This window comes from Mytilus californianus, unplaced genomic scaffold (assembly GCF_021869535.1).
Source record: "Mytilus californianus isolate M0D057914Y unplaced genomic scaffold, xbMytCali1.0.p SCAF_4, whole genome shotgun sequence".
In the NCBI taxonomy this organism is placed as follows: domain Eukaryota; kingdom Metazoa; phylum Mollusca; class Bivalvia; order Mytilida; family Mytilidae; genus Mytilus; species Mytilus californianus.
This window is the reverse complement of record NW_026262690.1, coordinates 31,523,310-31,548,455: the sequence shown is the minus strand read 5'-3', so window position 1 is coordinate 31,548,455 and position 25,146 is coordinate 31,523,310. Positions and strand designations below refer to the sequence as shown.

The 25,146-nt window shown below is 31.7% G+C and overlaps 1 protein-coding gene and 1 long non-coding RNA gene across 2 annotated transcripts; one reads left to right on the top strand and one right to left on the bottom strand.

Annotated features, from left to right (window-relative positions):
- Positions 1–2,064: 2,064 nt before the first annotated feature.
- Positions 2,065–23,471, bottom strand: LOC127737887 (tetraspanin-7-like). The gene is made up of 7 exons (XM_052248845.1): positions 23,282–23,471; positions 17,375–17,563; positions 15,783–15,857; positions 14,594–14,689; positions 10,896–11,063; positions 7,729–7,812; positions 2,065–6,098 (listed from the first exon to the last, which is right to left on the bottom strand). The coding sequence occupies exons 1-7, from the start codon at positions 23,369–23,371 to the stop codon at positions 6,027–6,029; spliced, it is 774 nt and encodes a 257-aa protein (XP_052104805.1). The 5' UTR covers positions 23,372–23,471; the 3' UTR covers positions 2,065–6,026.
- On the top strand, positions 19,411–20,642 carry LOC127737890 (uncharacterized). The gene is made up of 2 exons (XR_007999845.1): positions 19,411–19,509; positions 20,145–20,642. It is a non-coding gene; the product is annotated as an uncharacterized LOC127737890 (long non-coding RNA).
- Positions 23,472–25,146: the final 1,675 nt, after the last annotated feature.

Below are 25,146 nucleotides of genomic sequence, written 5' to 3'. Positions count from 1 at the left end.
TTGATTTAAATGGTTATGAAGAACCCTGAATTGCGGATCTTTATTATCAGACCGGTGTTGATTCATCCTTTTACGCAAAATTTGTCGAGGTTCACCAACACAAAGTAGTCCACATAAAGTACATTCAATTCCGTAAACGACAGAGGCTCAAAAGATTTTGTATTTTTGTATCATAAGTTTTTCCTGTTAAGTACTAGTGAAATCTGGAGTCGTGATTAACATACATGTGCAAGAATATGTCACAGTTCCAAGCGATATCACCCAATCTGTTTATATTGGACAGTAGAGTCGTTGCATTTACTAATCTTGTTAATAGTATAGACTGTCCCTGTTTAAACTGACTTTTCTGACATCAAAATATAGCTTATTGACAGGAGTATTCAACAGTATGTGTTAATAGTATTTCCTCCGCATATTAAGTGTGCTTCAATTTATTTAGTTACTGCTGTCTCGTTTCTTTTGAGGTAATTCATCGATATTTACTGATGTGAGTAAGTGAATTTAGATAATGAAATTTCGAAAAATCGGAGACCTAACAATGAGATAAGATAAACTGATCTATGTAGAATTCGGTCGTATGTGTTAAGAATTCAGATGATTAATAAAAATAATATGAAGAATTAATGAAGGGTACCCATTTATTTTCCCATTACTTTCTATGTTAATCGAACATCATTAAAAACATTGCATCCCGGGTGTCGCTGATAAGGGTTATCCGCCATTAGTGTCTTTCATTCTTGGGTATGTTACATGTCTTACACGTGCTCCTTTTTAATGTTTACAAGTAGAAATGATAGTTGATTCACTTATAGCAGGTGTCTTTAAACAGTCGAAAATATTAACAGTACATGGTTTTAGTTTTTGAAAAGTATCTGAATTTTTAAAGGAATAATTACCTTCTGACCGTATATTAGTCAAATCAGGGGTATCCTGATTTGTCACGGTAGTAGTAAAAGGTTGATCCCTGTACGAATTGAAATGTTAACCCAATGGAAAAATGGGTAATTGTTGTGTCAAAGATGTTGTACTAGCACTGGGATGGTACAGCTGTTGGTGAACTATCAGCCAGAAGGGTACCATTCGTTCAGTACTTGTCGTCATGATTTAAATTAAATGTTTTTGTCTATGAATTTCCCATCCATAAAATTAGTTCATTGTGTTAAAGCTAAAGTTGCAGTGCCCTCGCGTAAAGATGACCCAAATAGTTCTGTTTTGTTTAGGCTCTGTATCATATTTTTTTCAAGCAGTCACTGAACCATGAAAATGAGGTCAAGGACAATGGACATATGACAGACAGAAATTTCGTAACATAAAGTATCTGTATACAAGGTATGAAGCATCCAGGTCTTCTACCTTCTGAAATATAAAGCTTAATACCAATAGTTTACGCAGCCGCTACGAGTGGATTGTAATCCCTATGTCTTACATTCTGCGACTTCTGTCGCAGGCGAGACAAAAAATATCAAAAAAATGACTAGAATGTAGATAATAATGTGTAAATTGGAAGTGATGGCTAAAATACAGAATGCTGAACTTGATTTTATCAGTTGAAATACCTTCTGGAATAAGTATGTTACCTTACTTGCTTTTTTCACCTTGCTAATATTTTTACCTGAATGATTATACATAATCAACTGTCACTATATGTTTGATATAACACAGGAAACTCCCAGCTATTCATATAAACCTCTTATACTTCAATATTCTGAGGATAATATACAGCCACTTTAAAATAGACCTAAGTGGGATTCTTTAATTTAAAAATAAATATCTATAAACTTTAGGGTTCACTACTATGAATATCGGACCACAAATTAGACACAATAAGACAGAGGATCCAATTATAGCATCATGTTTAGTTTGCATTTAAAATAAAGCAAGACCTAGTATTTGAATATCTGATATTTCTTTACTAAGAAACACTAGCAGCAATTCAATATGCCATGTGTATATGTAAAACCTCCCTAAATCTTCGAATTTTGAAGAGGCAAACTGATTTTAGTTGGAAAAGTGCATGCACAAAATTTACTAACCAAAACTGCCAATAAAAAGTACAAGAACAAATAAGCATGAAATAACTTATATTATACTGCAAATAAAATATGCATTAAACAATCATTAACAATAAAGTTTTAACTTAATGCAAATATCTACTACAATTGGCAACAATAATGACATAATGACATGTAAGAAAGAAATTTGAAATTCATATAAGGGACAGAACAAAAATATACAAAATATTGCACAATGAGTAAAAGGTGTAGAAAATATCATGTATGACACAAGAAATAGTCTTAATCTGCCACCATATGTTGTGTAGTAACGTTTCTTTCAATATTTTGATATATCTTTCAATAGTTTAGATTAATTGTATACACAGATCCCTTTTTACAAAACCTATTCTAATTCTTTCTAAATTTCCTAAATTTATTTCAACTACATGAATCTACAATATATAATGTGTATCAAATATGATCTCAGACAATGTTGTTACTAGATATTTTGATATCTATCATTACTTTATTCATTTCACTGACTTTTTGAAGGCAAAATATTAACATCTTACCCTATGCTATTTCATTGAAAATGTATGAGATGCTCAAAACTGAAATATTTGTATACTCAACTGCGACATAATTTCGCATGAGATATTTTTAATTAACAGAAAGCAGTCTATATAAAAAATAATTAATGACATTATGGAATTGAATCATGAAAAACACTAGACTTTACAATATAAATATAAAAGAAGTTGAAGATATTTGGAAATCAAATGCTTATGAGCACTGAAGGGTAAAGATAGCATTCACTTTACATTGGAAACTAAAAGTTAAACATTGCACTGTATTTATTGGCAATGGAAGACAAAATTTGGAAATGAGGATATCTTATTTTGTCCATAATTCTAGTTGGTTCAAATACAAAGATTACTTCATTTTAATAATCCCTTTAATGGCTATTTTTAGAACAGACATATTCACTTAATGCCTTATATTGTCTGTTTTCAATAGCTAAAATCAAAATTGAACTCAATACAAATATATATATATATATCAGACAATTATAATAGTCATGTTAGTACATGTATATTGATTATAATGATTTAATTAATAATACTTTAAATGAAATTTTAACTAAGACATATCATTCTAACATTTCTATAACAAATACAAATTAATGTGCAATATAATCTATATATTTTACATTATAATGCCATAACCATAATATACTGCAAACAACAAAATAATAATAATTGTTACACTACAATAAACATTTAAGTGAAAACATCAAGATATTTTGATAGATTAATTAGATCTAGCTAGGCTTTGTTCTACACATCATTTCTTTTTCCTGTTTGAAGCGTAAATTTTCCCAATTATTATCATTTTGATACTCCTTCGTAAATAAGAGAAAAATAAAAGTAGAATAGAAAACCTTGCAAATATATATATAAATAATGCCAAATTAGTTCATTTTTCAATTATTTATTATGTCAAAATACATTTCATGACGATGTTGTTATTTTTCCTTGGAATATTACAAAGTAGATTCATTGGTCAATAAACCTAGTTTCCCTAACAATGATACTATTGTAGGATTTTCTGTTCCTTTTCTGAAACCTTAATGCTGTTCTGATATTTCAATCTTGCCATACATTTTTCATCTTTATGTGTCAGGAAGAGAAGCAAAACACTGAATATATCTATCCATGTGAGACGTAAAACTAAAACTTTTCATTTAAGTGATGAATAAATATATTTAGAAAATTGATTTAAATACTGTAAACAGAATTATTTTGATGGATATTTTTTTCATGATAAGCCCCTTTCTAGCTGACTTTGAATTTTCCAACTCAATAATGTTTAAAACAAAGAAGATTCAAGTTTGACATATTCAGGACATTATATGTTCAACTAGCACAACAGTAGGTTGGATTACAGTAACTGATACAGATTAAAATAAATAAATAAATATTTGTGTAAAAAAAACTTATATATAAAACTTTATAACATGAACAAAAGCAATCTTTAAAATTCCAACAAAATTATATTGTTTAATAAAACACATGGTTCAGTCAGTAATTTACTGACCTTTATTAAACTGATGGTAAAGGATTCAAATGATCCCTGCTATATTGATCTTAGTAGAACCTATTCCACTTTAAATAACTTAATATTATCATATATATATTTTTAAAGTTCTTTTAGGCAGATTAAAATACTGGTACTCATAAATGTTTGCATCACAGCCTAGCATAAAGTATCAATGAGGTAATTGGTTTAAGTTTGTGACAATGAACTTTGATTTGGTATCATATAACTGCTTATTTCACAGTTCAGGTGGTTTTTCAAAAGAAACTTAATGGTTTTGATTACTCATATAATTCAAGAAAATCTGTTTTAAGACATGGATTTCATCACTAAATTATATTCACAGTTTAACCAATTCATGCAAGAACTACATGAAAATAACATAGAAGTAATTCTAATCTTAACAATGACCAAAAAACTCTTTAAGTTATCAATTTGTAAATGATTTTAACTATTGCAGAGATTTCACAGACTACATGATAGTAAACAGACTGTTTTTACACTTCATGGGTTACATATATTAAGCTCTTACCTCATAAGTATAAATCATATATGAAGTATAATAATTGTTAATAATTCAAAATGATTTTGATAATAATCCAATAAATTTTCTATCTTTAAATACTAACTTTCAGATGCTAAAATGAATGAGTATTAAATGTAAACTAGCCTCTTAATTTTATTTTCATTCCATTATCGAAAAGTTGAATATAAACATAACCATTTTTTTTTTAAATCAACATAAAAATATATTTTAATGAAATTAAATAACAAAAATTAAAAAAATATAATTTGATTAAATTTCCAATCCTGCTGATAGATTATTAGGCTTTTGTAAAAAAAAAAAATACAAAACCATGAACAGTATAAACAATAATAGCATAAAAAATAATTAACAATTGCATTAAAATTATGCTAAAACATAGATTTACAACAATGATTGTGTAGAATAGGTAATGCTTAAACAAATAACAGTATTTTTTCAACCATAAACTCTCAAAGAAAAAATCAACAATATAGATATTCTGACAAATTAGTATTTCTCTTAAAATATCACAGACTATTAAATTGGAATAATTTTCAATTTCATATTCGATACTTTCAAAGTATGATAAAGTTTTGTTACAATGACAATGTATAAATATTAAAAGTTCTCTAAGTAGATTTATACTCTACTGCTTTTTCAGTTCTCAGCTTTTAATTGGTTGTAATTCAAATATGTCTACTTTTAATTGGTTGAAATTCAAATATGTCTACTTTTAATTGGTTGAAATTCAAATATGTCTTTAAATTACCTTTCCATTTTCTAGTTCTGCTGATGTAATGACATTAATAAATGTGAGAATGCCTGATGATTTTACACAGCATTTGATAAATCTCCCTAACAAACAATTATTTTGTGAGAAAATTGTCTAAAAAATTTACCCTAAAACAGTACTACATGACTGTATCCTATGATTAACAAATGGTGAAATAATAAAAACAGAATTCTGCACTACATATAGCACAGGTCTTTTAGAAAGAAACATAATTTCGACTTCCAAACTTTGATTTACGTTGAAACAAAAGAAGCTCAAATTGTGTATTGCCCAAATAATAAAGATTTTTCAATTTAAAACTTTGTTATTAGATTATCCATTTTGGCTTATCAGATTTATAAGAATTATTAAATACTTAATGTGGGTAAAAATAATTGTATCCTTTAATGCCAATATTACTTTGATTTGAATTTTAATAGTAAAAAACGAATTTTATCTACAAATGAAATACAATTTCTTCTTTAAGATATTTTAACTAACATCCAGAAGTCAATAAATCTTCAGTAAAAGTGCATGTAACAAATTTAAATCTCTAGACAGCATAACAGACAACAGATCTGCACAAAATGTAACAATACAGAACATACATAAAAAGGTTTGAGTAAATCTATCTGCTTCATGCCACTTGTTCATACTTGGATTTATTTATATTCTTAGCAAGACAACAGGCAAACAGAGCACCAAATAACTGAAAAAGAGATTAATGTAATGTAAAAGGTGTACATATACTGTTTTATACTATTGTATACTGTTTTATACTATTGTTATACTGTTTTATACTATTGTAATACTGTTTTATACTGTTTTATACTATTGTAATACTGTTTTATACTATTGTATACTGTTTTATACTATTGTAATACTGTTTTATACTATTGTAATACTGTTTTATACTGTTTTATACTATTGTAATACTGTTTTATACTATTGTATACTGTTTTATACTATTGTAATACTGTTTTATACTATTGTATACTGTTTTATACTATTGTAATACTGTTTTATACTATTGTAATACTGTTTTATACTATTGTATACTGTTTTATACTATTGTAATACTGTTTTATACTATTGTAATACTGTTTTATACTATTGTATACTGTTTTATACTATTGTTATACTGTTTTATACTATTGTAATACTGCCAATTTCAGTTATATTTTATGTTGAAACTTCATAAAATCTTATTGTGAATTGTGATTTTTTTTGTTTTATTTTCATGAGCAGCAGTATCCAACCAACAGCTGTAGTAACCTAAACAATGCTTTCAGTAGTAGCAATCATATTTTGACCCTGCTTGCAAAATTATGCGGTGTTGTTTATAACCTTCTTCAAGTTAGTGGTTTTCCTGTTGGAGGCTGCATTTTGCATGTTTCTTATTGTGTGTTTTACTTTTACGACGTACGGTCCTGACAGGTAAAGGTTTGTGTGTTTTACTTTTATGACGTACGGTCCTGACAGGTAAAGGTTTGTGTGTTTTACTTTTATGACGTACGGTCCTGACAGGTAAAGGTTTCGGTCCTGACAGGTACAGGTTTCGGTCCTGACAGGTAAAGGTTTGTGTGCACATTAAACTGGTGTAACCTCACTACATTTTGTACCTGTACCAAATCAGGCTATCTGGGCTCTCGGTCATAAAATTTCATTCAGTACTCGGAGTACAAAATTTGTGCTCGAAACACTAAATCCAGTGTTTTGATTGGTTGGTTTCTGAGTCTGAGTACGAGAATCCTACTCGAAAGTTTTATGACCGCAAGGCCAGGAATATGTTATATTCATTGTTGTTTGTCTTTGTTTGTATGTTTGTTATTTTTTCTGAGGAATCACATGTTGATGGTTGATACAAGCTGTTATTCTATGAAGTATTGTTTATGAATCCTGTTATCCTTTTTATGGTTTTTCTTCAAATGGGTTTTCAGGTAATATCCAAATCTTACCTGAGTATTTATATAGAATTTGTATAAAAATATAAATTTTGGCAATATATAAATTTTTTTTTTTTCCTGGTGCATACAATAATGCAAAAAACAGTACCTTCAAAACAGAATATATATCACATACAAATCAAATTCCAATTGCTAGCTCAAACAAACCAGCAAAACTTAAGATACTTAAACCATTGCTTTTCTCAATAGTTGTTATGTACTCCAGTAAAGTTTGTCCAATAAAACAGACGGCCATATTGAAAATCATTCTTATTCTCTTATAAATGGATCATAGCTTTTATATCAGAAAGTAACCTGATACATTAGGGATCATTTTTAGGTTCTGAAAAATACATCTATCAAGTTAAGTGAAAAGCAATATTGAATCCTTACCTGCAGGAAGGATATTCCTAGAGCCACACCACCAATTATTGCCATGTTACCCTGCATAAAGTCCAACACCGTACCATAACATCCCTGTGAATCAATGGGGGAAAATTTACTGGTGAGAATAACTAAACTTGGTTATAGAATACAATATAATTGTCATAGTGTCAAAGTTCAATTAACCATCTTTTAAATCTAAAATTTTACTAATTTATTTTGTAAACTAAGTGAAATTTGGTAATTCTATTGTTCCAGAATTGAGCTGAGTTAGTGAAAGTTCAGGATAGTTATCAATGACTGTCACTGTCTCTAAGATAAACCAGAAAAAATCTACATAAATTCTTATTTTCTTATATCAAATTAACTAATTTAAAATTTGTACTTCTTTAGGAAGGCAATTCATTCTTTTTAACTGATCATAAAACCTACAAAACACACTGCAAACAAAACTACTTTCCCAGTAAAGAGATTTTTATAAAGGGAAACAATCCTGGTAAAGTAGAAAGCTACTTGAGTAATAATCAGTAAAATTAGAAGAGGGATAACTGTGGTTAATTCTGCAAAATATTGAGAGTAAACAGATGCAGACAGCTACTGTGGATTCATTATTATTCATTGGATACCAGTTTTCGTGGGTTTCGTGGGTACAGGTGAACCACGAATACAAATGCTCAACGAATGACATCATTACTATAGGCTTTATTTGCAGAGATTGGCAAAACCATGAAATCAAATACCCACGAAAATGCAAGTTTTCCTCAATCAACGAAAATTGATACCCACGAAAATAAATGAATCCACAGTATTTACACTGTACAGAATCCACACCTGTACACATATGTTTTGGTCAATCCAACATGTCTGTAGGTAAAGACTCCACATCATGAAAGTTCACAGTATGGAATCCACACCCGTATGCATATGTTTGGGTCAATCCAACATGTCTGTAGGCAAAGACTACACATCATGAAAGTTCACAGTATGGAATCCACACCTGTATACATATGTTTGGGTTGAACCAACAGGTCTGTAGGTAAAGACGCCACATTATGAAAGTTCACAGTATGGAATCCACACCCGAATACATATGTTTAGGTCGATCCAACATGTACATGCATGTACCCAGGTAAAGACTTTACATCACATAAGTTCACTACATGGAATTCACATGGTATACATATTTTTGGGTTGAGACTTAACATAATGCAAGTTCCCTGTATGAGATCCACATCAGTATAGGTAAGTTTGGATCCACCCAACATGTGTGCGCCCAGGTAAAGACTTTACATGATGCAAGTTCCCTGTATGGGATCCACATCAGTATAGGTAAGTTTGGATCCACCAAACATGTGTGCGCCCAGGTAAAGACTTCACATGATGCAATTTCCCTGTATGGGATCCACATCAGTATAGGTAAGTTTGGATCCACATCAGTATAGGTAAGTTTGGATCCACCCAACATGTGTGTGCCCAGGTTAAGACTTCACATCATTCAAGTTCCCTGTATGGGATCCACATCAGTATAGGTAAGTTTGGATCCACCCAACATGTGTGCGCCCAGGTAAAGACTGTTCATATCACATCAGTTTGTCACTGATATTATGGTTTATAATATAGGGCACAGACATATTGTATCAATCCACCAAATCATGGTACATCACATCCGGTAACATACGAAAAAGGATGGAAAAAAATATTCCCTTGAATTTGATAGTTGTAGGAAATTAATCCTACATTTCATTGCAGTAAAAAAAAACTCTGAGTCATAAACATATATACTGGGTGTTTCAAAGCACCATTCTTTTTTTATTTTTTATAAAATATTTTGAAAACTTGAGGTGACATGGTTACTAAAGCTTGTAAACAGGAAAAAAAAAGGTGCAAATTTGATTGGTTTACTTCCGGTGAATGTTATTATCTTATATGCAATGAAATGTTATTTGAACTTTTTTACTGTAGTACTGGACCGGATAAAACTTGCTCATATCAAGTAGTTTTTTTATTTGAAACAAAAATAAATTCTGCACAATTTTTTGAAAAATGCCAATTTAACAAAGACTAATAGGGGAAAAACAATGGTGGTATTACTCCTAAATGCATACCAGTATGGATTCCATATAGTGATTTTTAATGATAAAATATAATCTTTTGTAAGGTCAATATGTAATTCTGTAAATTCAGAAATTATTACGTGCATTCATTATTGCCATTTTTGAAGAATGAACAAACATGGGAGTTTAATTATTGCGATTTTAGGAAAAGCTACATACAGATACATGTATTTGATATCAGAATGCTAGTTTTTATTATTGCGATACTCAAGTAGTTGCATTATTTGCATAATAAAAACCTCGAAATAATTTCTGAATTTAAAGTTTACAATGAGATCGATTTTTACTGATAATCATCCTGTTTCAGCTTTTTTTTAATGTTTACATTTATCTGCATCATGTAAATCAACAGTTTTGTACCATTGTCAACGTATATTTGTTCCGCCTAACAGAAGTTCCACTGGAAACTTTGTTATAAACAATGTCAAAATATTTATTCCTGTTGGAACAAATATTCTATACCATTTATTCCGTTAGGAACATTTACTGTAATATTTATTCCAGTGGAAATAATATTCCAGAATATTGTTTCCGTTTGGAACTTATATTATGAAGGAACTTCTATTCCGTGACACCATTACAGAGGTATCACAGGATGAACTTTATAATTATCTATGAATTGGAAAATATTTAAAATTCCTTAAGCAAAAAAATTTATATTTATATCCAGTTACATCATTTTTGTTTTGCAATGAATTCATCTCTTAATTTCACCAAAAATATTGCGAAAAATGGGGAATATTTTGGTATCCATAAATCCAATATGTCCCTATCATAAGTTGTGTTTAGTTCCTGTGTCAGGTCAATCTCCATTGTTTATATATTGAATCAGGGATCATCCTAACTAATACCATAATAACACATGGTTTAAGATGGAATTTATTTGTCCATCACTGAAGATCTTCCAGAAAATTTGAAGATGAAGAACAAAAATAGCAGTATTTTACCTCTTTCCTCTCCAATAGCCATATTTTGATACGCAAGTTAATTTGTACTTCTTTAGTAAACTGTGTGAGTTGGATATATTAAATTTTCCCTTGACAGGTTTGTGTTTATGCTTACCTTTGTGTAAATTTCTAAAGTGGCATTAGTTGGTGGAAGATCTGGCAAGTTTGTATGTTGGCAGGTACTTTTTCCATCTATGCAGCATGAAGTTGGTACTTTTTTTTCTCCGCCTGCAAAAGTTGTGGTAAACCAGTCTGTGTAATCATCACTTCCACAACACTTCAACTGTAATAAACAATTGTAGAATTATCACTAAATGTATAGAAGTCCCTAATTTAATTCCTGGATACAAACAGAAAAAATCTATTTAAAGTATTTTTACCACAACACTTATGCCATACTCATGGAATATTAGCATCTACATGTATTTTGTTATTTGCTGCAGATCAAATAACATAGAAAGATAATACAGAGAAGATCTGATTTCATATTTATATATATGTAACACTCAGAAACGTGTCCATCCCCCCAAACGTGTCCGATTCCCCAAACGTGTCCATATGACGTCGCTGAACTGCAAAACATGTCTAGTTGCTAAAGGGCACCTAAACGTGTTCTGTTTATAAGCGCCCAATTGTGTCCATTTAATTAAAAAAAAGGCCAAACGTGTCCGTTTTATATGAAACCGTAAAGTCTCCATTTTAAAAGCACAGAAACCACTTCTGCATGAAGCAGGTCGTACAATACCCTCATGCATTATATAGACACTTAGGTATCATCGAAGAATATTAGTACAATAGAATCCACTTAGTAAACAATTATTTAAACTGTACAAAACTAATAAATTGCAATGTTTTTGTTTTTTTTTTAAATACGCATGACATATTTTCCACTGGACATTAAGCAATCAACATTCAATAATTAATTATGTGTTGCAAATTTAGCTTGCAATTATACTTAATAAAAAATAACCGGCGTTGAACAAATTAATGCTAATAAATTACCACTTTATTAACAGTGAAGCACCGTGAAAATTTACAAGATAAAATATATTAAATTTTTTATTGTGAAATACCTCTCTCTGAACTTTATATAAAACATTATTAAAACCGCTGCAAGTAAAAATAACTTTTTATTGTGGGATTCTATTTTAACCGGGTGTCTATTTTTTTGAAAGCAGAAGTCACTGTGCACAGTCTACATGTCTTGAACATTTGTCTATACGGCTTAGTAAACTTTCCTGCAGATTTCTTTGGGTAGCTACTTTTATTTTTTAAGAATTCAACCGAACCTGACGTCCTTTATCGTATCCCACGCCATTGAATTGCCGTAAACGTTTTTGACTCCACGGAGTTATATTGGCGCTAAGAGTTTTGAGACATTGTGGCGTTTTTATCTGGACACGTTTTGGCGAATAACAATTATCGGACACGTTTGGGGGGGATGGACAAGTTTGGGAGTGTTACATATATATATATACTAAATGGGAGATATTATGAGTTATCTACGTTCATATCTGAACATCTGTATATCCATATATATTAACACCCTGAAGTACCCCAGTATACCCTGAAGCAAAGCCAAATGGCGTACAGGGTACTGAAGGGTGTAAAATACCCATATCTACAGATATGAACGTAGATAACGAATTTATTCCCGGTCTTAGTCCAAATTGGGCGATTTTTAGGGAAATTCAGGAATTTAGGGAAGTGTTACATGAAAGCCATGTTTTTTTTTATTATATAAAAAAGTTTGATTGAACTTTGGAAATTTGTCATATTTTTTACGGGGCGTAGGGTACCTTTGGTAGAACCCTAAAGGTAATCAAATATAAGATGTTTGTAATCCAGAGACAAAGAAACTAGAATACATCAAATTTGGCGCTCAAGTCGCAAGCATTATGTCATAGACGGCGTAACGTCAACATGGGTCATTTGCTTAACTAGCTCAGTAGTCCTGTTCATTGAAGACGTCGAAGCCAAGTGATGCATTTACTAAGATTAATGCCAATGGTCCACATAATAGGATAAAATCATTAATGGATTGCATATTTATTTACAGACATCATGAATAATCTACAGAATTTAATTATTCACTGGGAACAAACCTCGGAACTAAAGAAAACATGTGTGACGTTCTCCAGGGTAATGGGTAACAACGTCCAGTATATAGGTTAGCAACACCAGGATTTTTTAACGACGGCCATTAGCCAATCAAAATCTGAGAATTATACCAAGCCGGGGATAAGATCTTGTTAACCAGCTGTAGCATTCTCAAACATCAGTACTAATGATACCTAACTTACAGAAAATAATTCAATTTGACAATTATTTCAGAACTTTTTCAGATTTATTGACAAAATAAAAAATGCTAATGATGTCTCTAAGAAGGTGTCCCTGTGCCGTTTTATGTGCCCCTGTGCCTTTTTCAAAGGAGGAAAATCAAATTTTGTTTCCACCCTGATCAACCTTTCACCAGATGTCTTCACACCAAAACACCTTATTTAATTGACATGTTAATTCCTACAATTCGGTTAATTTTACTTTTACAGCTGGGGTGTCAAACATATAAATGTTAATTACACTTCAAAAATCTGTTTGTGCATGTAGACATAAAAAAACAGAATGGCATATTCAAAGTGTTAATTTTTTTTTTTTTATTAAAAATGATTATGGGAAGAAAACATTTCTCCAATTTTTCTCCAATTATCACGGAGCTGGCAACATGTAAGTGACAATAAAGCATACATAATTAGGCCATATCGCAAGTGATTGGGTTAAATTTCACATCAATCTTAGTAAACTGTAAAAGTTATGATTTTCAGAAATTACAAACTGCATTTCAACAATGTACTGCATTCACCAGCATGACAAATTTAACATCAAGAAACAGACATGGAGCTGGCAAGTTTGGTACAAGCTTTGTAGATTTGTTGTTTTACTGGTCATGCAACTTTGTTAAACATGCTTGTTTTAATTGTTTTGTTTGTAATATAAGATGAAATAAAAGATCAATAGGTCTTATGTTTTCTGTAAACTAATATTAGTCTATAAATAAAGCTTTCGGAGAAAAAAAAAGTTTCAGCAAAGTGACATACAGACAGGATGAAATTGAAGAGACAAGATATTACCTTTTGTTGGAGATCATCCATGCCTTTAGAGATTTCTGTTCCCCTGAAGAGAGACACCATATTACCTTTTGCTGGAGATCATCCATGCCTTTAGAGATTTCTGTTCCCCTGAGGGGAGAGACAAGATATTACCATTTGTTGGAGATCATCCATGCCTTTAGAGATTTCTGTTCCCCTAAAGAGAGACAAGATATTACCTTTTGTTGGAGATCAGCCATGCCGTTAGAGATTTCTGTTCCCCTAAAGAGAGACAAGATATTACCTTTTGTTGGAGATCAGCCATGCCGTTAGAGATTTCTGTTCCCCTAAAGAGAGACAAGATATTACCTTTTGCTGGAGATCATCCATGCCTTTAGAGATTTCTGTTCCCCTGAAGAGAGACAAGATATTACCTTTTGTTGGAGATCATCCATGCCTTTAGAGATTTCTGTTCCCATGAAGAGAGACAAGATATTAACTTTTGTTGGAGATCATCCATGCCTTTAGAGATTTCTGTTCCCATGAAGAGAGACAAGATATTAACTTTTGCTGTAGATCACCCAGACAAGATATTACCTTTTGTTGGAGATCATCCATGCCTTTAGAGATTTCTGTTCCCCTGAAGAGAGACAAGATATTACCTTTTGCTGGAGATCATCCATGCCTTTAGAGATTTCTGTTCCCCTGGAGCGAGACAAGATATTACCTTTTGTTGGAGATCATCCATGCCTTTAGAGATTTCTGTATCATTGCCATACTGTCTCAGTGCATTCTTTAGTCCATCTCTAAATCCTTTTTCCAGCTATTAAAATGATAAAATGTGTTCATAAAAACTAATAAAACAAGGTCTGAAAGGAAAAGGTGCATTTTGGGGTTTATTTAGCCCTGAAAATTTATTGAATACAAAAAGCAGTAACATTACTTTTGACAATTTTCTAAACTTTAGAATGGACAAAAATTTGAGCTATCAAAAAATATGTTTTTATATAGATATAGGAAGATGTGGTATGAGTGCCAATGAGACAACTCTCCATCCAAGTTACAATTTATAAAAGTAAACCATTATAGGTCAAGGTATGGCCTTCAACACGGAGCATTGGCTCACACCGAACAGTAAGCTATAAAGGGCCCCAAAAAATTACTAGTGTAAAACCATTCAAACGGAAAAACCAACGGTATAATCTATATAAAAACGAGAAACGAGAAACACGTATGAACTACATAAACAGACGACAACTACTGTAATCAGATTCCTGACTTAGGACAGGTGCAAACATTTGCAGCGGGATTAAACGTTTTAATGGTACCAAACCTTCTCCCTTTTCTGAAACAATAGTATAACATCACAACATAGAAAAACACACTATAAAATATCAATTGGAAGGCTTAACTCAATCAAAAAATGTCTAGAAAGGACAAATGCATTTTAATAATATAATGTTTAATTTTATACTTTTGTATTTTGATTTGGTCAGACTCTTTGTTGAGCAAAGCAGATACAATTCTGCTTATTAATATTATACTTATACATTTATTACCAACTATTAATAGTTAATTGATTTTGTTTTAATCATTTTAAGATAATATTTTTAATTAAATAACACAAATATATCCAGGATTAATTAGTCTCAAGACAAAAGGCATGGGCTTGCCCCTGTCAGAAAAAATTTATACCCCTGTTATAGAACATATTGCATGAAATGTAAGTATAAAACTGCAAATGAAGGTCATCTAAAACATTATGCTGGACAGATCAACTCTCCTCTGTCGGCAGTTGAATAAATGCTGAAATATGTTGTATGACAATTGATGTAGTGGTTGATTTTGAACACAATATGTCAGTTATAACATATATGTTGTATGCACATGTACCATAATAATAAATACAACTATACCTTTCCCTTGTAGGCAAATCCAGCTGCTCCAGTGGAAAGCATTACAACAAATATAACAATAAGGAATGCAGCATACTGAAAAAAAACAAAACAACAAAATAAACATTTTTTCCAGAACAAGGTGCATGGTATCGATTATTCTAATTTAATTAAATTAAACAAAGAATTTCATGATAAATGAGAGTTAATGAAAGCCCTAGAGTAATAAGCAAATAAATTCTATGCCCTCAGATTTTGTTTACATTTATGGATGTTTTAACTTTTAAAATGAAGATGGTAGAGGGAGGACAATTAGACACTTAAAGGAGTCTGTCTCCTACCATGTGACAGTAGCATTGGTAATCAAGATTGTTTAATACACCCATTAAGAGCCCAAATGGCCAGTGGCGGATCCAGAACTTTTCATAAGGGGGGGCCCGCTCCAGTCATGCTTCAGTGATTCCCTATATAATCATCCAAATTTTTCCCACGAAAGGGGGGGCCAGGGCCCCCTGGATCCGCCTATGATGGCTCACCTGGTAGCTGTACATAGTATTGACTTACATTCTCATAAGATGTTAAAAAATAAAAATTATTTAATTGGAAATTTGGAATATATATGTAATGTTTGTGGCCACATTTTCATCTCATTGAAACAACATGAGGATCTTTTGTAGAAAACCTTGTGTTCATCATTCATAGTTTTGGCTAAAGATAGCCTTCAATATAAAAATAAGAAGTTGAAGTATAATTGCCAACTATCCACCAGACTTCAAATGAAGTGGATGTAAGCAATTGTAGGCCACCGTCTGGCCTTCAAAACCACTGTCTGGCCTTCAACAAAGAGAACAAGTGAATCTGTGAGCTACTGCTCAGTAATGATACATTTGTACCCCCGCCCCACTAAAAGTATAAGGTAAACAGGAAGTTGTTGAGTGATGAATCTGAAAACGCATTACACGGTATAGCTGACTCATATAAACCCTGAAACCAAATTTCAGAAATCCTTGTAATGTAGTTCCTGAGAAAGATGCGACAAAAAAATATTCATGGGACGGACGGACGGACGGACTGACAGATGGACAGACAGAGGTAAAACAGTAACCCCCCTTTTTTTAAAGTGGGGGTATAAAAACCCATCACTATAGTTTACTATAAAAGGCCCCTACATGAAAAATGTGAAACAATTCAAATGAGAAAACTAACAGCCTGATTTATATACAACACAATAAACAAATATGATATACAGCAACAAAATGACAACAATGAATCACAGGCTCCAGAATTGGGACAGGCATAAAAACTTACTCTCTGCTTTCATACATGTATGTGGGCCATAAAAAACTCTTCTATAACTACACCATTGTCAGAGTTTGAGGAACTTCTATTTTTTTGTTATGCACAGGACTGGTAGAAAGCAAACTTTTGTTCATCCTTCTAAAACATTTTAAAAGTATGTTTAAGTTTAGGATTTCCTTTCTAAAAATCATAGGGTTTGTACAGTAGGAACGAATATTTTCATAAACAGAATGATTATGGTAATAACAACTTGTCAAGTAAAAAATAAAATTACTTTGGGAATAGGTGACCTATATATTTATGAAGCTGTTTACCGTATATAAGAGTATAGTATTTCCTTTAATTGTGCAGCAACATCCCAAGGATCCAACTACCACTATGGCCACACCAACTCCTATCAGAATGTATGGCGATTCTTTGTAGTATATGGATGACAGTTCCATATATTTATACAAATCTACTTTTGTCCATATTCCTAAAGCTAGAATGGCTATACCAGTTACCTGAAGAACAAAAAAAGAAATTTTTCAACAATTGAGTAATGATAATATATTACCAATTTTACACATGTTTTTCTCCTTTTGTAATCACACAGCTCCTCTGTAATTCAAATACATAATATTAACCTTCTTCTTAATTTTGTTTAATTATAAACAGTAAAACATCAGAGGATACATTGATATCATATATCAGTGTACCATATGTATTGAAAAACTAACAAAATAAAAGAGTCACTGATGAGTCTTTTGTAGATAAAACGCACGTCTGTGTACAAAATTTCAATCCTGGTATCTATGATGAGTTTATATCATTTGCCAAAGGACAATTCAATGTTACACTTGATGAAATATAATAGAAAAACCAAATACATATTCAACAACAATCAACTAATCATTAGGTATAGATTTAAGAAACAATAATCAAATCCTATTGGATACCTTAAATACTTCAGTGTCCTTTCAAAGTTATATTTTATACTGGGTCTCCCTAAGGCTCTGAAACTTCACTTAATAAGTTCTATTGGCCATGAAAACTGATCTTTACAGATACAATGAACAATAAATGTGGATAGTGTCCACATGTGGACACACATGATGCCCCCACTTGCACATCATATAGTTATAAAGGGACATAACTGAATAAAGGTAAAAGTGACGCTACCCAAATTTGAACTTGAGTTTTGTGGTAATAAGCATTGTGTGTAAGTCTCATAACATTTGGTTGAGGCTAACTTAAGTAGAGAACAGAGCCTAAAAATTCAGCAATTTTTCTATTTGTAAACACGCATAACTCTAGAATGGTTGTTTATAAGTTTAATAACATTTGGTTGAGACAAACTAAAGTAAGAGAACAGAAACGAAAAATTCAGCAACTTTTATGTTTATAAAGGGACATAACTCAAGAATGGTAAAAGTGTCGCCACCAAATTTTGTACTTAATCTGTATTATGTAGTAATAAGCATTGTGTATATATAAGTTTCATAACATTTGGTTGAGGCAAACTAAAGTTAGAAAATGGAAACAAAAAATTTGTACTTGATCTTAATTTTGTGGAAATAAATATTGTGTATAGGTTTCATAATGTTTGGTTGGGGCAAACTTAAGTTACAGAATGGAAACTAAAAATTTTGCAATCTTTCGATTTATAAAGGGGCATAACTCAATAATGGTTAAAGTGACACTACCCAAATTCAACTTGATCTGTTTTATCAGTGGAAGTCAAAATTAAACATTGCATTGCATAAAGCATTGATTGTAATTGATTCAACTATAATCATGGACAAAGGAAGATAACTCCAATTTTAATAAAATGCTCCGCTGGGCGCAGCTTGATATGACCGCAGAGGTCGAACACTGAACAGTTGGGGCAAGTATGGACATTCAAGCTTGATACAGCACTGAATTTTGATTGTGATTAAATATTTGACACAGCATAGGTTCTGACACAGAATGAATGTGGTCTAAGAACTTAAAAAATTTTAATTTACCTATTCAAACCATATCATTATTATTTGCTTTTATATGTAAATCAGAAATAACCAATTTAAAATGGAAAATTTTATAGAAAAAAAAAGGAAAAAAAGGAAAAAAAAATCCCTCCCCAATATTTTTTGAACCCCCTTATGATTCATCACCCCAAACTCAATCCAAGCCTTCCCTTTGTGGTATGGTACCTTGCAGTACAATTTCAGAGAGATCCATACACTTGAACACAAGTTATTGTCTGGAAACTAGAAAAATGCTTATTTTTGGCACATTTCTGACCCCTTATTCCTAAATGTTTTGGGCAATTACCCCAAAACTCAATTCCAACTTTCCCTTTGTGATATGGAACCTTGTAGTTCAATTTCAGAAAGATCCATACACTTGCACACAAGTTATTGTCCTGAAACTAGAAAAATGCGTTTTTTTTTGCCCCTTTTTGGCCCCTAATTCCTAAAATTTTGAGGTAATTACCCCCAAAATCAATCCCAGCCTCCCCTTTGTGGTATGGTACCTTGCAGTACAATTTCAGAGAGATCCATACACTTGAACGCAAGTTATTGTCCTGAAACTAGAAAAATGCTTATTTTTGGCCCCTTTTTGACCCCTTATTCCTTAACGTTTTGGGCAATTACCCCTAAACTCAATTCCAGCTTTCCCTATATGATATGGAACCTTGTAGTACAATTTCAGAAAGATCCATACACTTACACACAAGTAATTGTCCTGAAACTAGAAAAATGCTTGTTTTTTTGCCACTTGTTGGCCCCTAATTCCTAAAATTTGAGGCAATTATCCCCAAAATCAATCCCAGCCTCCCCTTTGTGGTATGGTACCTTGCAGTACAATTTCAGAGAGATCCATACACTTGAACACAAGTTATTGTCTGGAAACTAGAAAAATGCTTATTTTTGGCCCCTTTTTCCTAAACGTTTTAGGCAATTACCCCCAAACTCAATTCCAGCTTTCCCTTTGTGATATGGAACCTTGTAGTACAATTTCAGAAAGATCCATACACTTACACACAATTTATTGTCATGAAACTAGAAAAATGATTGTTGTTTGCCCCTTTTTTGGCCCCTAATTCCTAAAAATTTTGAGGCAATTACCCCCAAAATCAATCCCAGCCTTCCCTTTTAGATATGGAACCTTGTGGTACAATGTCAAAGAGATCCATACACTAACACACAAGTTATGTCTGGAAGTTACAAAAATGCTTATTTTTGGCCCCTAATTCCTTAACAGTTGGTACCATAACCCCAAAAATCAATCCCAACCTTCCTTTTGTTGTATTGAACCTTATGGTAAAATCTCATAGAGATCCATTCACTTAAACTAAAGTTAGAGTGCGAAAACCAATGTGTCTTCGGATGAAGACGACGACGCCAACATCATACCAATATACGACCGCAAAAATTTTTTGCGGTCGTATAAAAATTACTTGATATTTAAAAGAAAATAAAAATTTTGCAATTTTTCCATTTATAAAGGGGCATAACTCTAGAACGGTTAAAGTGACGCCACCAAAATTCAAACTTGATCTGTGTTTTGTGGTAATAAGCATTGTGTATAAGTTTCAAAACATTTGGTTGAGGCAAACTTAAGTTAGAGAACGGAAACTAAAAATTTTGCAATTTTTCCATTTATAAAGGGGCATAACTCAAGAACGGTTAAAGTGATGCCACAAAAATTCAAACTTGATCTGTGTTTTGTGGTAATACGCATTGTGTATAAGTTTCATAACATTTGGTTGAGGCAAACTCGAGTTCGAGAACTGAAACCAATTTTTGACATACATACGTACGTACAGACGGACAAGGGTAAAACTTAATGGGCATAATGAAAAAAACTTTATTCTTGTTACAGTAATGACAGTATGAACATGTAGAAGTGAATTATAAAAAATTCAGCATACCTGTTAAAGCATATCAAAAGTCAAACATCTCATGGAATAAGTATACAAATATTAAACTTCCATACCCTTTACATAAGTAGTCCTCATACTACACTTAAAGACTTTAAAGAGATACAATTTTACTTCAGTTATTTTCAGGGGACATTCCTGATCAACAAAAGTTGAGTTCCTTTTTTTAAACCAGGAATCGCTGCATATATGAACCTGTATTATTAAAGGCTGTAACGACTATTTCACTGCATAATCATTATCCTTGTAAAAACTGTTAAATCGATATTTGGAATTCATTTCTAAAAACTTGGAATCAAGGATTTGTACAAATCCTTGTTTGTTGGAACGATTCTAATGACTGTATATTGTAATTTAATCAAGAATAGATCATGTTTACTTGATTTTAAAATGAAATGAAAACGGGAAGTGACAGGAAGATAATAAATTCAGAATGAATCCTGATTCATCTAACAAAAGTCAGGAAATTATCATATTTCTAAATCAAGTTGCTTAGTAAGAACTATATTTGTCTCCTTCCTTTATTTTGATACTAAATGATTTCGTATTTTAAGTTTTAATATCTAACTTATAAGAATACTTTCATGCATGTGCAGTACATAGTATAGGAAGCACCTGTTTGACTCGTGGATATATTTTTGAACATTTTGAATAAATTTCTCTCTCTAATCGAAATTGTTGAAAGTCTTTGATGAAAAGTTATATAGAATATGACTAAAATTCGTTCTTATAACAAAACTACGACAAACGAACTGCAAATTGTGATCGTTTGAGAAATATTGAAATTAATATGCAAACTGTCCGCGGGGAAAACATTTTGTTCAAATGACAAAACTATGATATAAAATGAACTGCAAATAATGTGGTCGTTTGAGAAATATTGAAATTGAATGCCGACTGACCGATTTTACTGGGAAAAATAATTATGATGGTCAATGATTTATGAGGTTTATTAATTAACAAATTAGTGACCCATCTGATGGCGATAAGCGGATTACCTGTAATCACAACTTATAACACCTGTGGTATACGTTAATTAGATGAGGGTCATAAACTTGTCAAAAACATGAAGACAGGTAGAATTATTTTATTTTCATGCGAATATATTTTTACACTTTTCGAATTTAAGTGACGAAACTGATTTGAAAAACTTTAGTCATTATGAAAACCTTTTTGTAAATGAAGAAATGATGAGCGCTAGCGAAATCACTGAATATATACCAGTTTTTATAACAAATAAGAAGATGTGGTATGAATGCCAATTTATGAGACAACTATGCATCAACCATTCACCATAGACATAAGCATGATAATCTGATAAGGACAAGAATGAGAACAATGAAAGGTTTGTGTACACTCTTCAACAATGAGCATAATTCATACTGTACAGTAAGTTATTTAAAATACCCAAGAATGACAATATGTGACAAACATGTCAAAGAGAAAACAGGTCAGGAATAACCACCAATTGGTGGATTATACCTCAATTGACGTATAATCCACCAATTGACATATAATGGTATAGACCAATTGAAGTATAATTCTTTGTATTTCAAAGCAAACTATACAACCAAAATGGAGCATTGTTTTCTTATAACCATATTATGGTATGAAAACATGTCAAACATTCCTAGTTAAGTATAGTGACATAACATATTGCATTTAATCAATAATTGTATTTGCAGTTTCTTCTATTGTTATCTTGTCAATTCTTGATTGGTAAATTTTCCACTAATCACCGGTCAATGGACATCAATACTGTCTTCAGTCATGTGATTATGAGTACAACTCACCAGGTGAATGGAGCTCTTTGTTAATACTTGACTTTCATTATTAAAAGTCAATCATGGTCAATAGTACAGATGTTTTAACAAAAGAATTGTTATACACATCCATTCTCAAGAGATGCAGCAGGCTTTGACAAAACTGAAACTTTAGGAGGATTCAGTAATGGTTATAAAATAGGTTGCAAGTTGCAAAATGATGCTCCTATCCCAGACTAGCGTTTTATTACAAAAAACTTGCATTATACGTCAATTGGTCTATACCAATATATGTCAATTGGTGGATTATACGTCAATTGAGGTATAGTCCACCAATTGGTGGTTATTCCTGACCTGGAAAACCATGCACAGCCTACTTTATATTAATTTTAACAATCAGTTTGCCTGTGTAATTTTATATGGTAAGGAAATGAGTATAATATGCTGACAGCTGTTCTGAGTAAACAACGCAATAAATTACAGCTGAAAACGCAGTTGAATTTATATATCTAAATTAAGCTTAAAATAATTAAACATATGTTTTTGTTTACCCAAAATAAGAAGTTGAAAACCATTAATAAGGTTTTCATGCATGCAACTGCTGGACCAGTTGCCATCGCAGAACCCATTTTACCAGGCATTTTCTATGGATGAACTGTCACAGTCTTGTGATGTAATAATCGTATGCAAATCAATAGTGTTATCAAATCAGACAATTATTTGTTGTGGGTGTTTACGTGGCGGAAATGTCTATTCTAAATTTAGGTCATAAACGTAACGGCTATTTAATTATTCCGGATATCTTTGCGGACATATATATATATATATATTAGAGAATTTGAAAAATTTCACTCAAACGAACAGATCTTTCCGACTGAAAATTGCTTTAGCGTAAAAAAAGTGAAGCAAGGAATTCACGATGTATATGTATATATATATATATATATATATATAAAACTTTTAACACTGAGGAAGGCCATTTGTTGAGCCGAAATACTTGCAATTATTGTATAATTTATATCATCTGTTCAGTTTTTCCATCTTTGTGCGATGATATTCAACACTTTTTAGTGTTTTGTTTTCCATCTATTTATCGGTATGGTTACACAATCTTTTAGACTCATATATATATATATATATATACAAGTCTAAATTGAAAACAACGTTCAAACCTATGATTGCGTTGGATAAAAACCGCAATTTTTATACGTGTGCATGCAAAACAAATTTCTTGTTAGAGGTGTCTAAATACAGCACAAACAACATTTTCCAAAAGACCAAAACAGTGAAAAAGTGTATTTTAACAAAACGCATTTGACTAACAGGTCGAACAACAAATGTTCTTAAACCCTGCTGACTGCCATTAGCGATTGCCAAATGAACGGATCACCGATGTAATAAATGGATCTAAATTATAAATTTAAAACTAAACAGAAAACAATAAACTTGCGGAAAAGATGGTATACCGCAAACAAAAGGTGCAAAGGTTTTTGTACACCATATCCGGATTTCGACAATTAATGTCTCTTCAGTGATGTAAGGAATCGAAACGGTATTTGGAAAGCCATACAATTTACCTCAATTTAGGATAGACTCTTGAAATTTGAGGAGTCAAAATAGGATGAACGGATCATATAAACCCGAAGGCAAATATAATACAAGCCCAAACGAAAAAATATAAACAAGTCTAAATTGAAAACAACGTTCAAACCTATGATTGCGTTTGATAAAAACCGCAATTTTTATACGTGTGCATGCAAAACAAATTTCTTGTTAGAGGTGTCTAAATACAGCACAAACAACATTTTCCAAAAGACCAAAACAGTGAAAAAGTATATTTTAACAAAACGCATTTGACTAACAGGTCGAACAACAAATGTTCTTAAACCCTGCTGACTGCCATTAGCGATTGCCAAATGAACGGATCACCGATGTAATAAATGGATCTTAATTATAAATTTAAAACTAAACAGAAAACAATAAACTTGCGGAAAAGATGGTATACCGCAAACAAAAGGTGCAAAGGTTTTTGTACACCATATCCGGATTTCGACAATTAATGTCTCTTCAGTGATGTAAGGAATCGAAACGGTATTTGGAAAGCCATACAATTTACCTCAATTTAGGATAGACTCTTGAAATTTGAGGAGTCAAAATAGGATGAACGGATCAAATAAACCCGAAGGCAAATATAATACAAGCCCAAACGAAAAAATATAAACAAGTCTAAATTGAAAACAACGTTCAAACCTATGATTGCGTTGGATAAAAACCGCAATTTTTATACGTGTGCATGCAAAACAAATTTCTTGTTAGAGGTGTCTAAATACAGCACAAACAACATTTTCCAAAAGACCAAAACAGTGAAAAAGTATATTTTAACAAAACGCATTTGACTAACAGGTCGAACAACAAA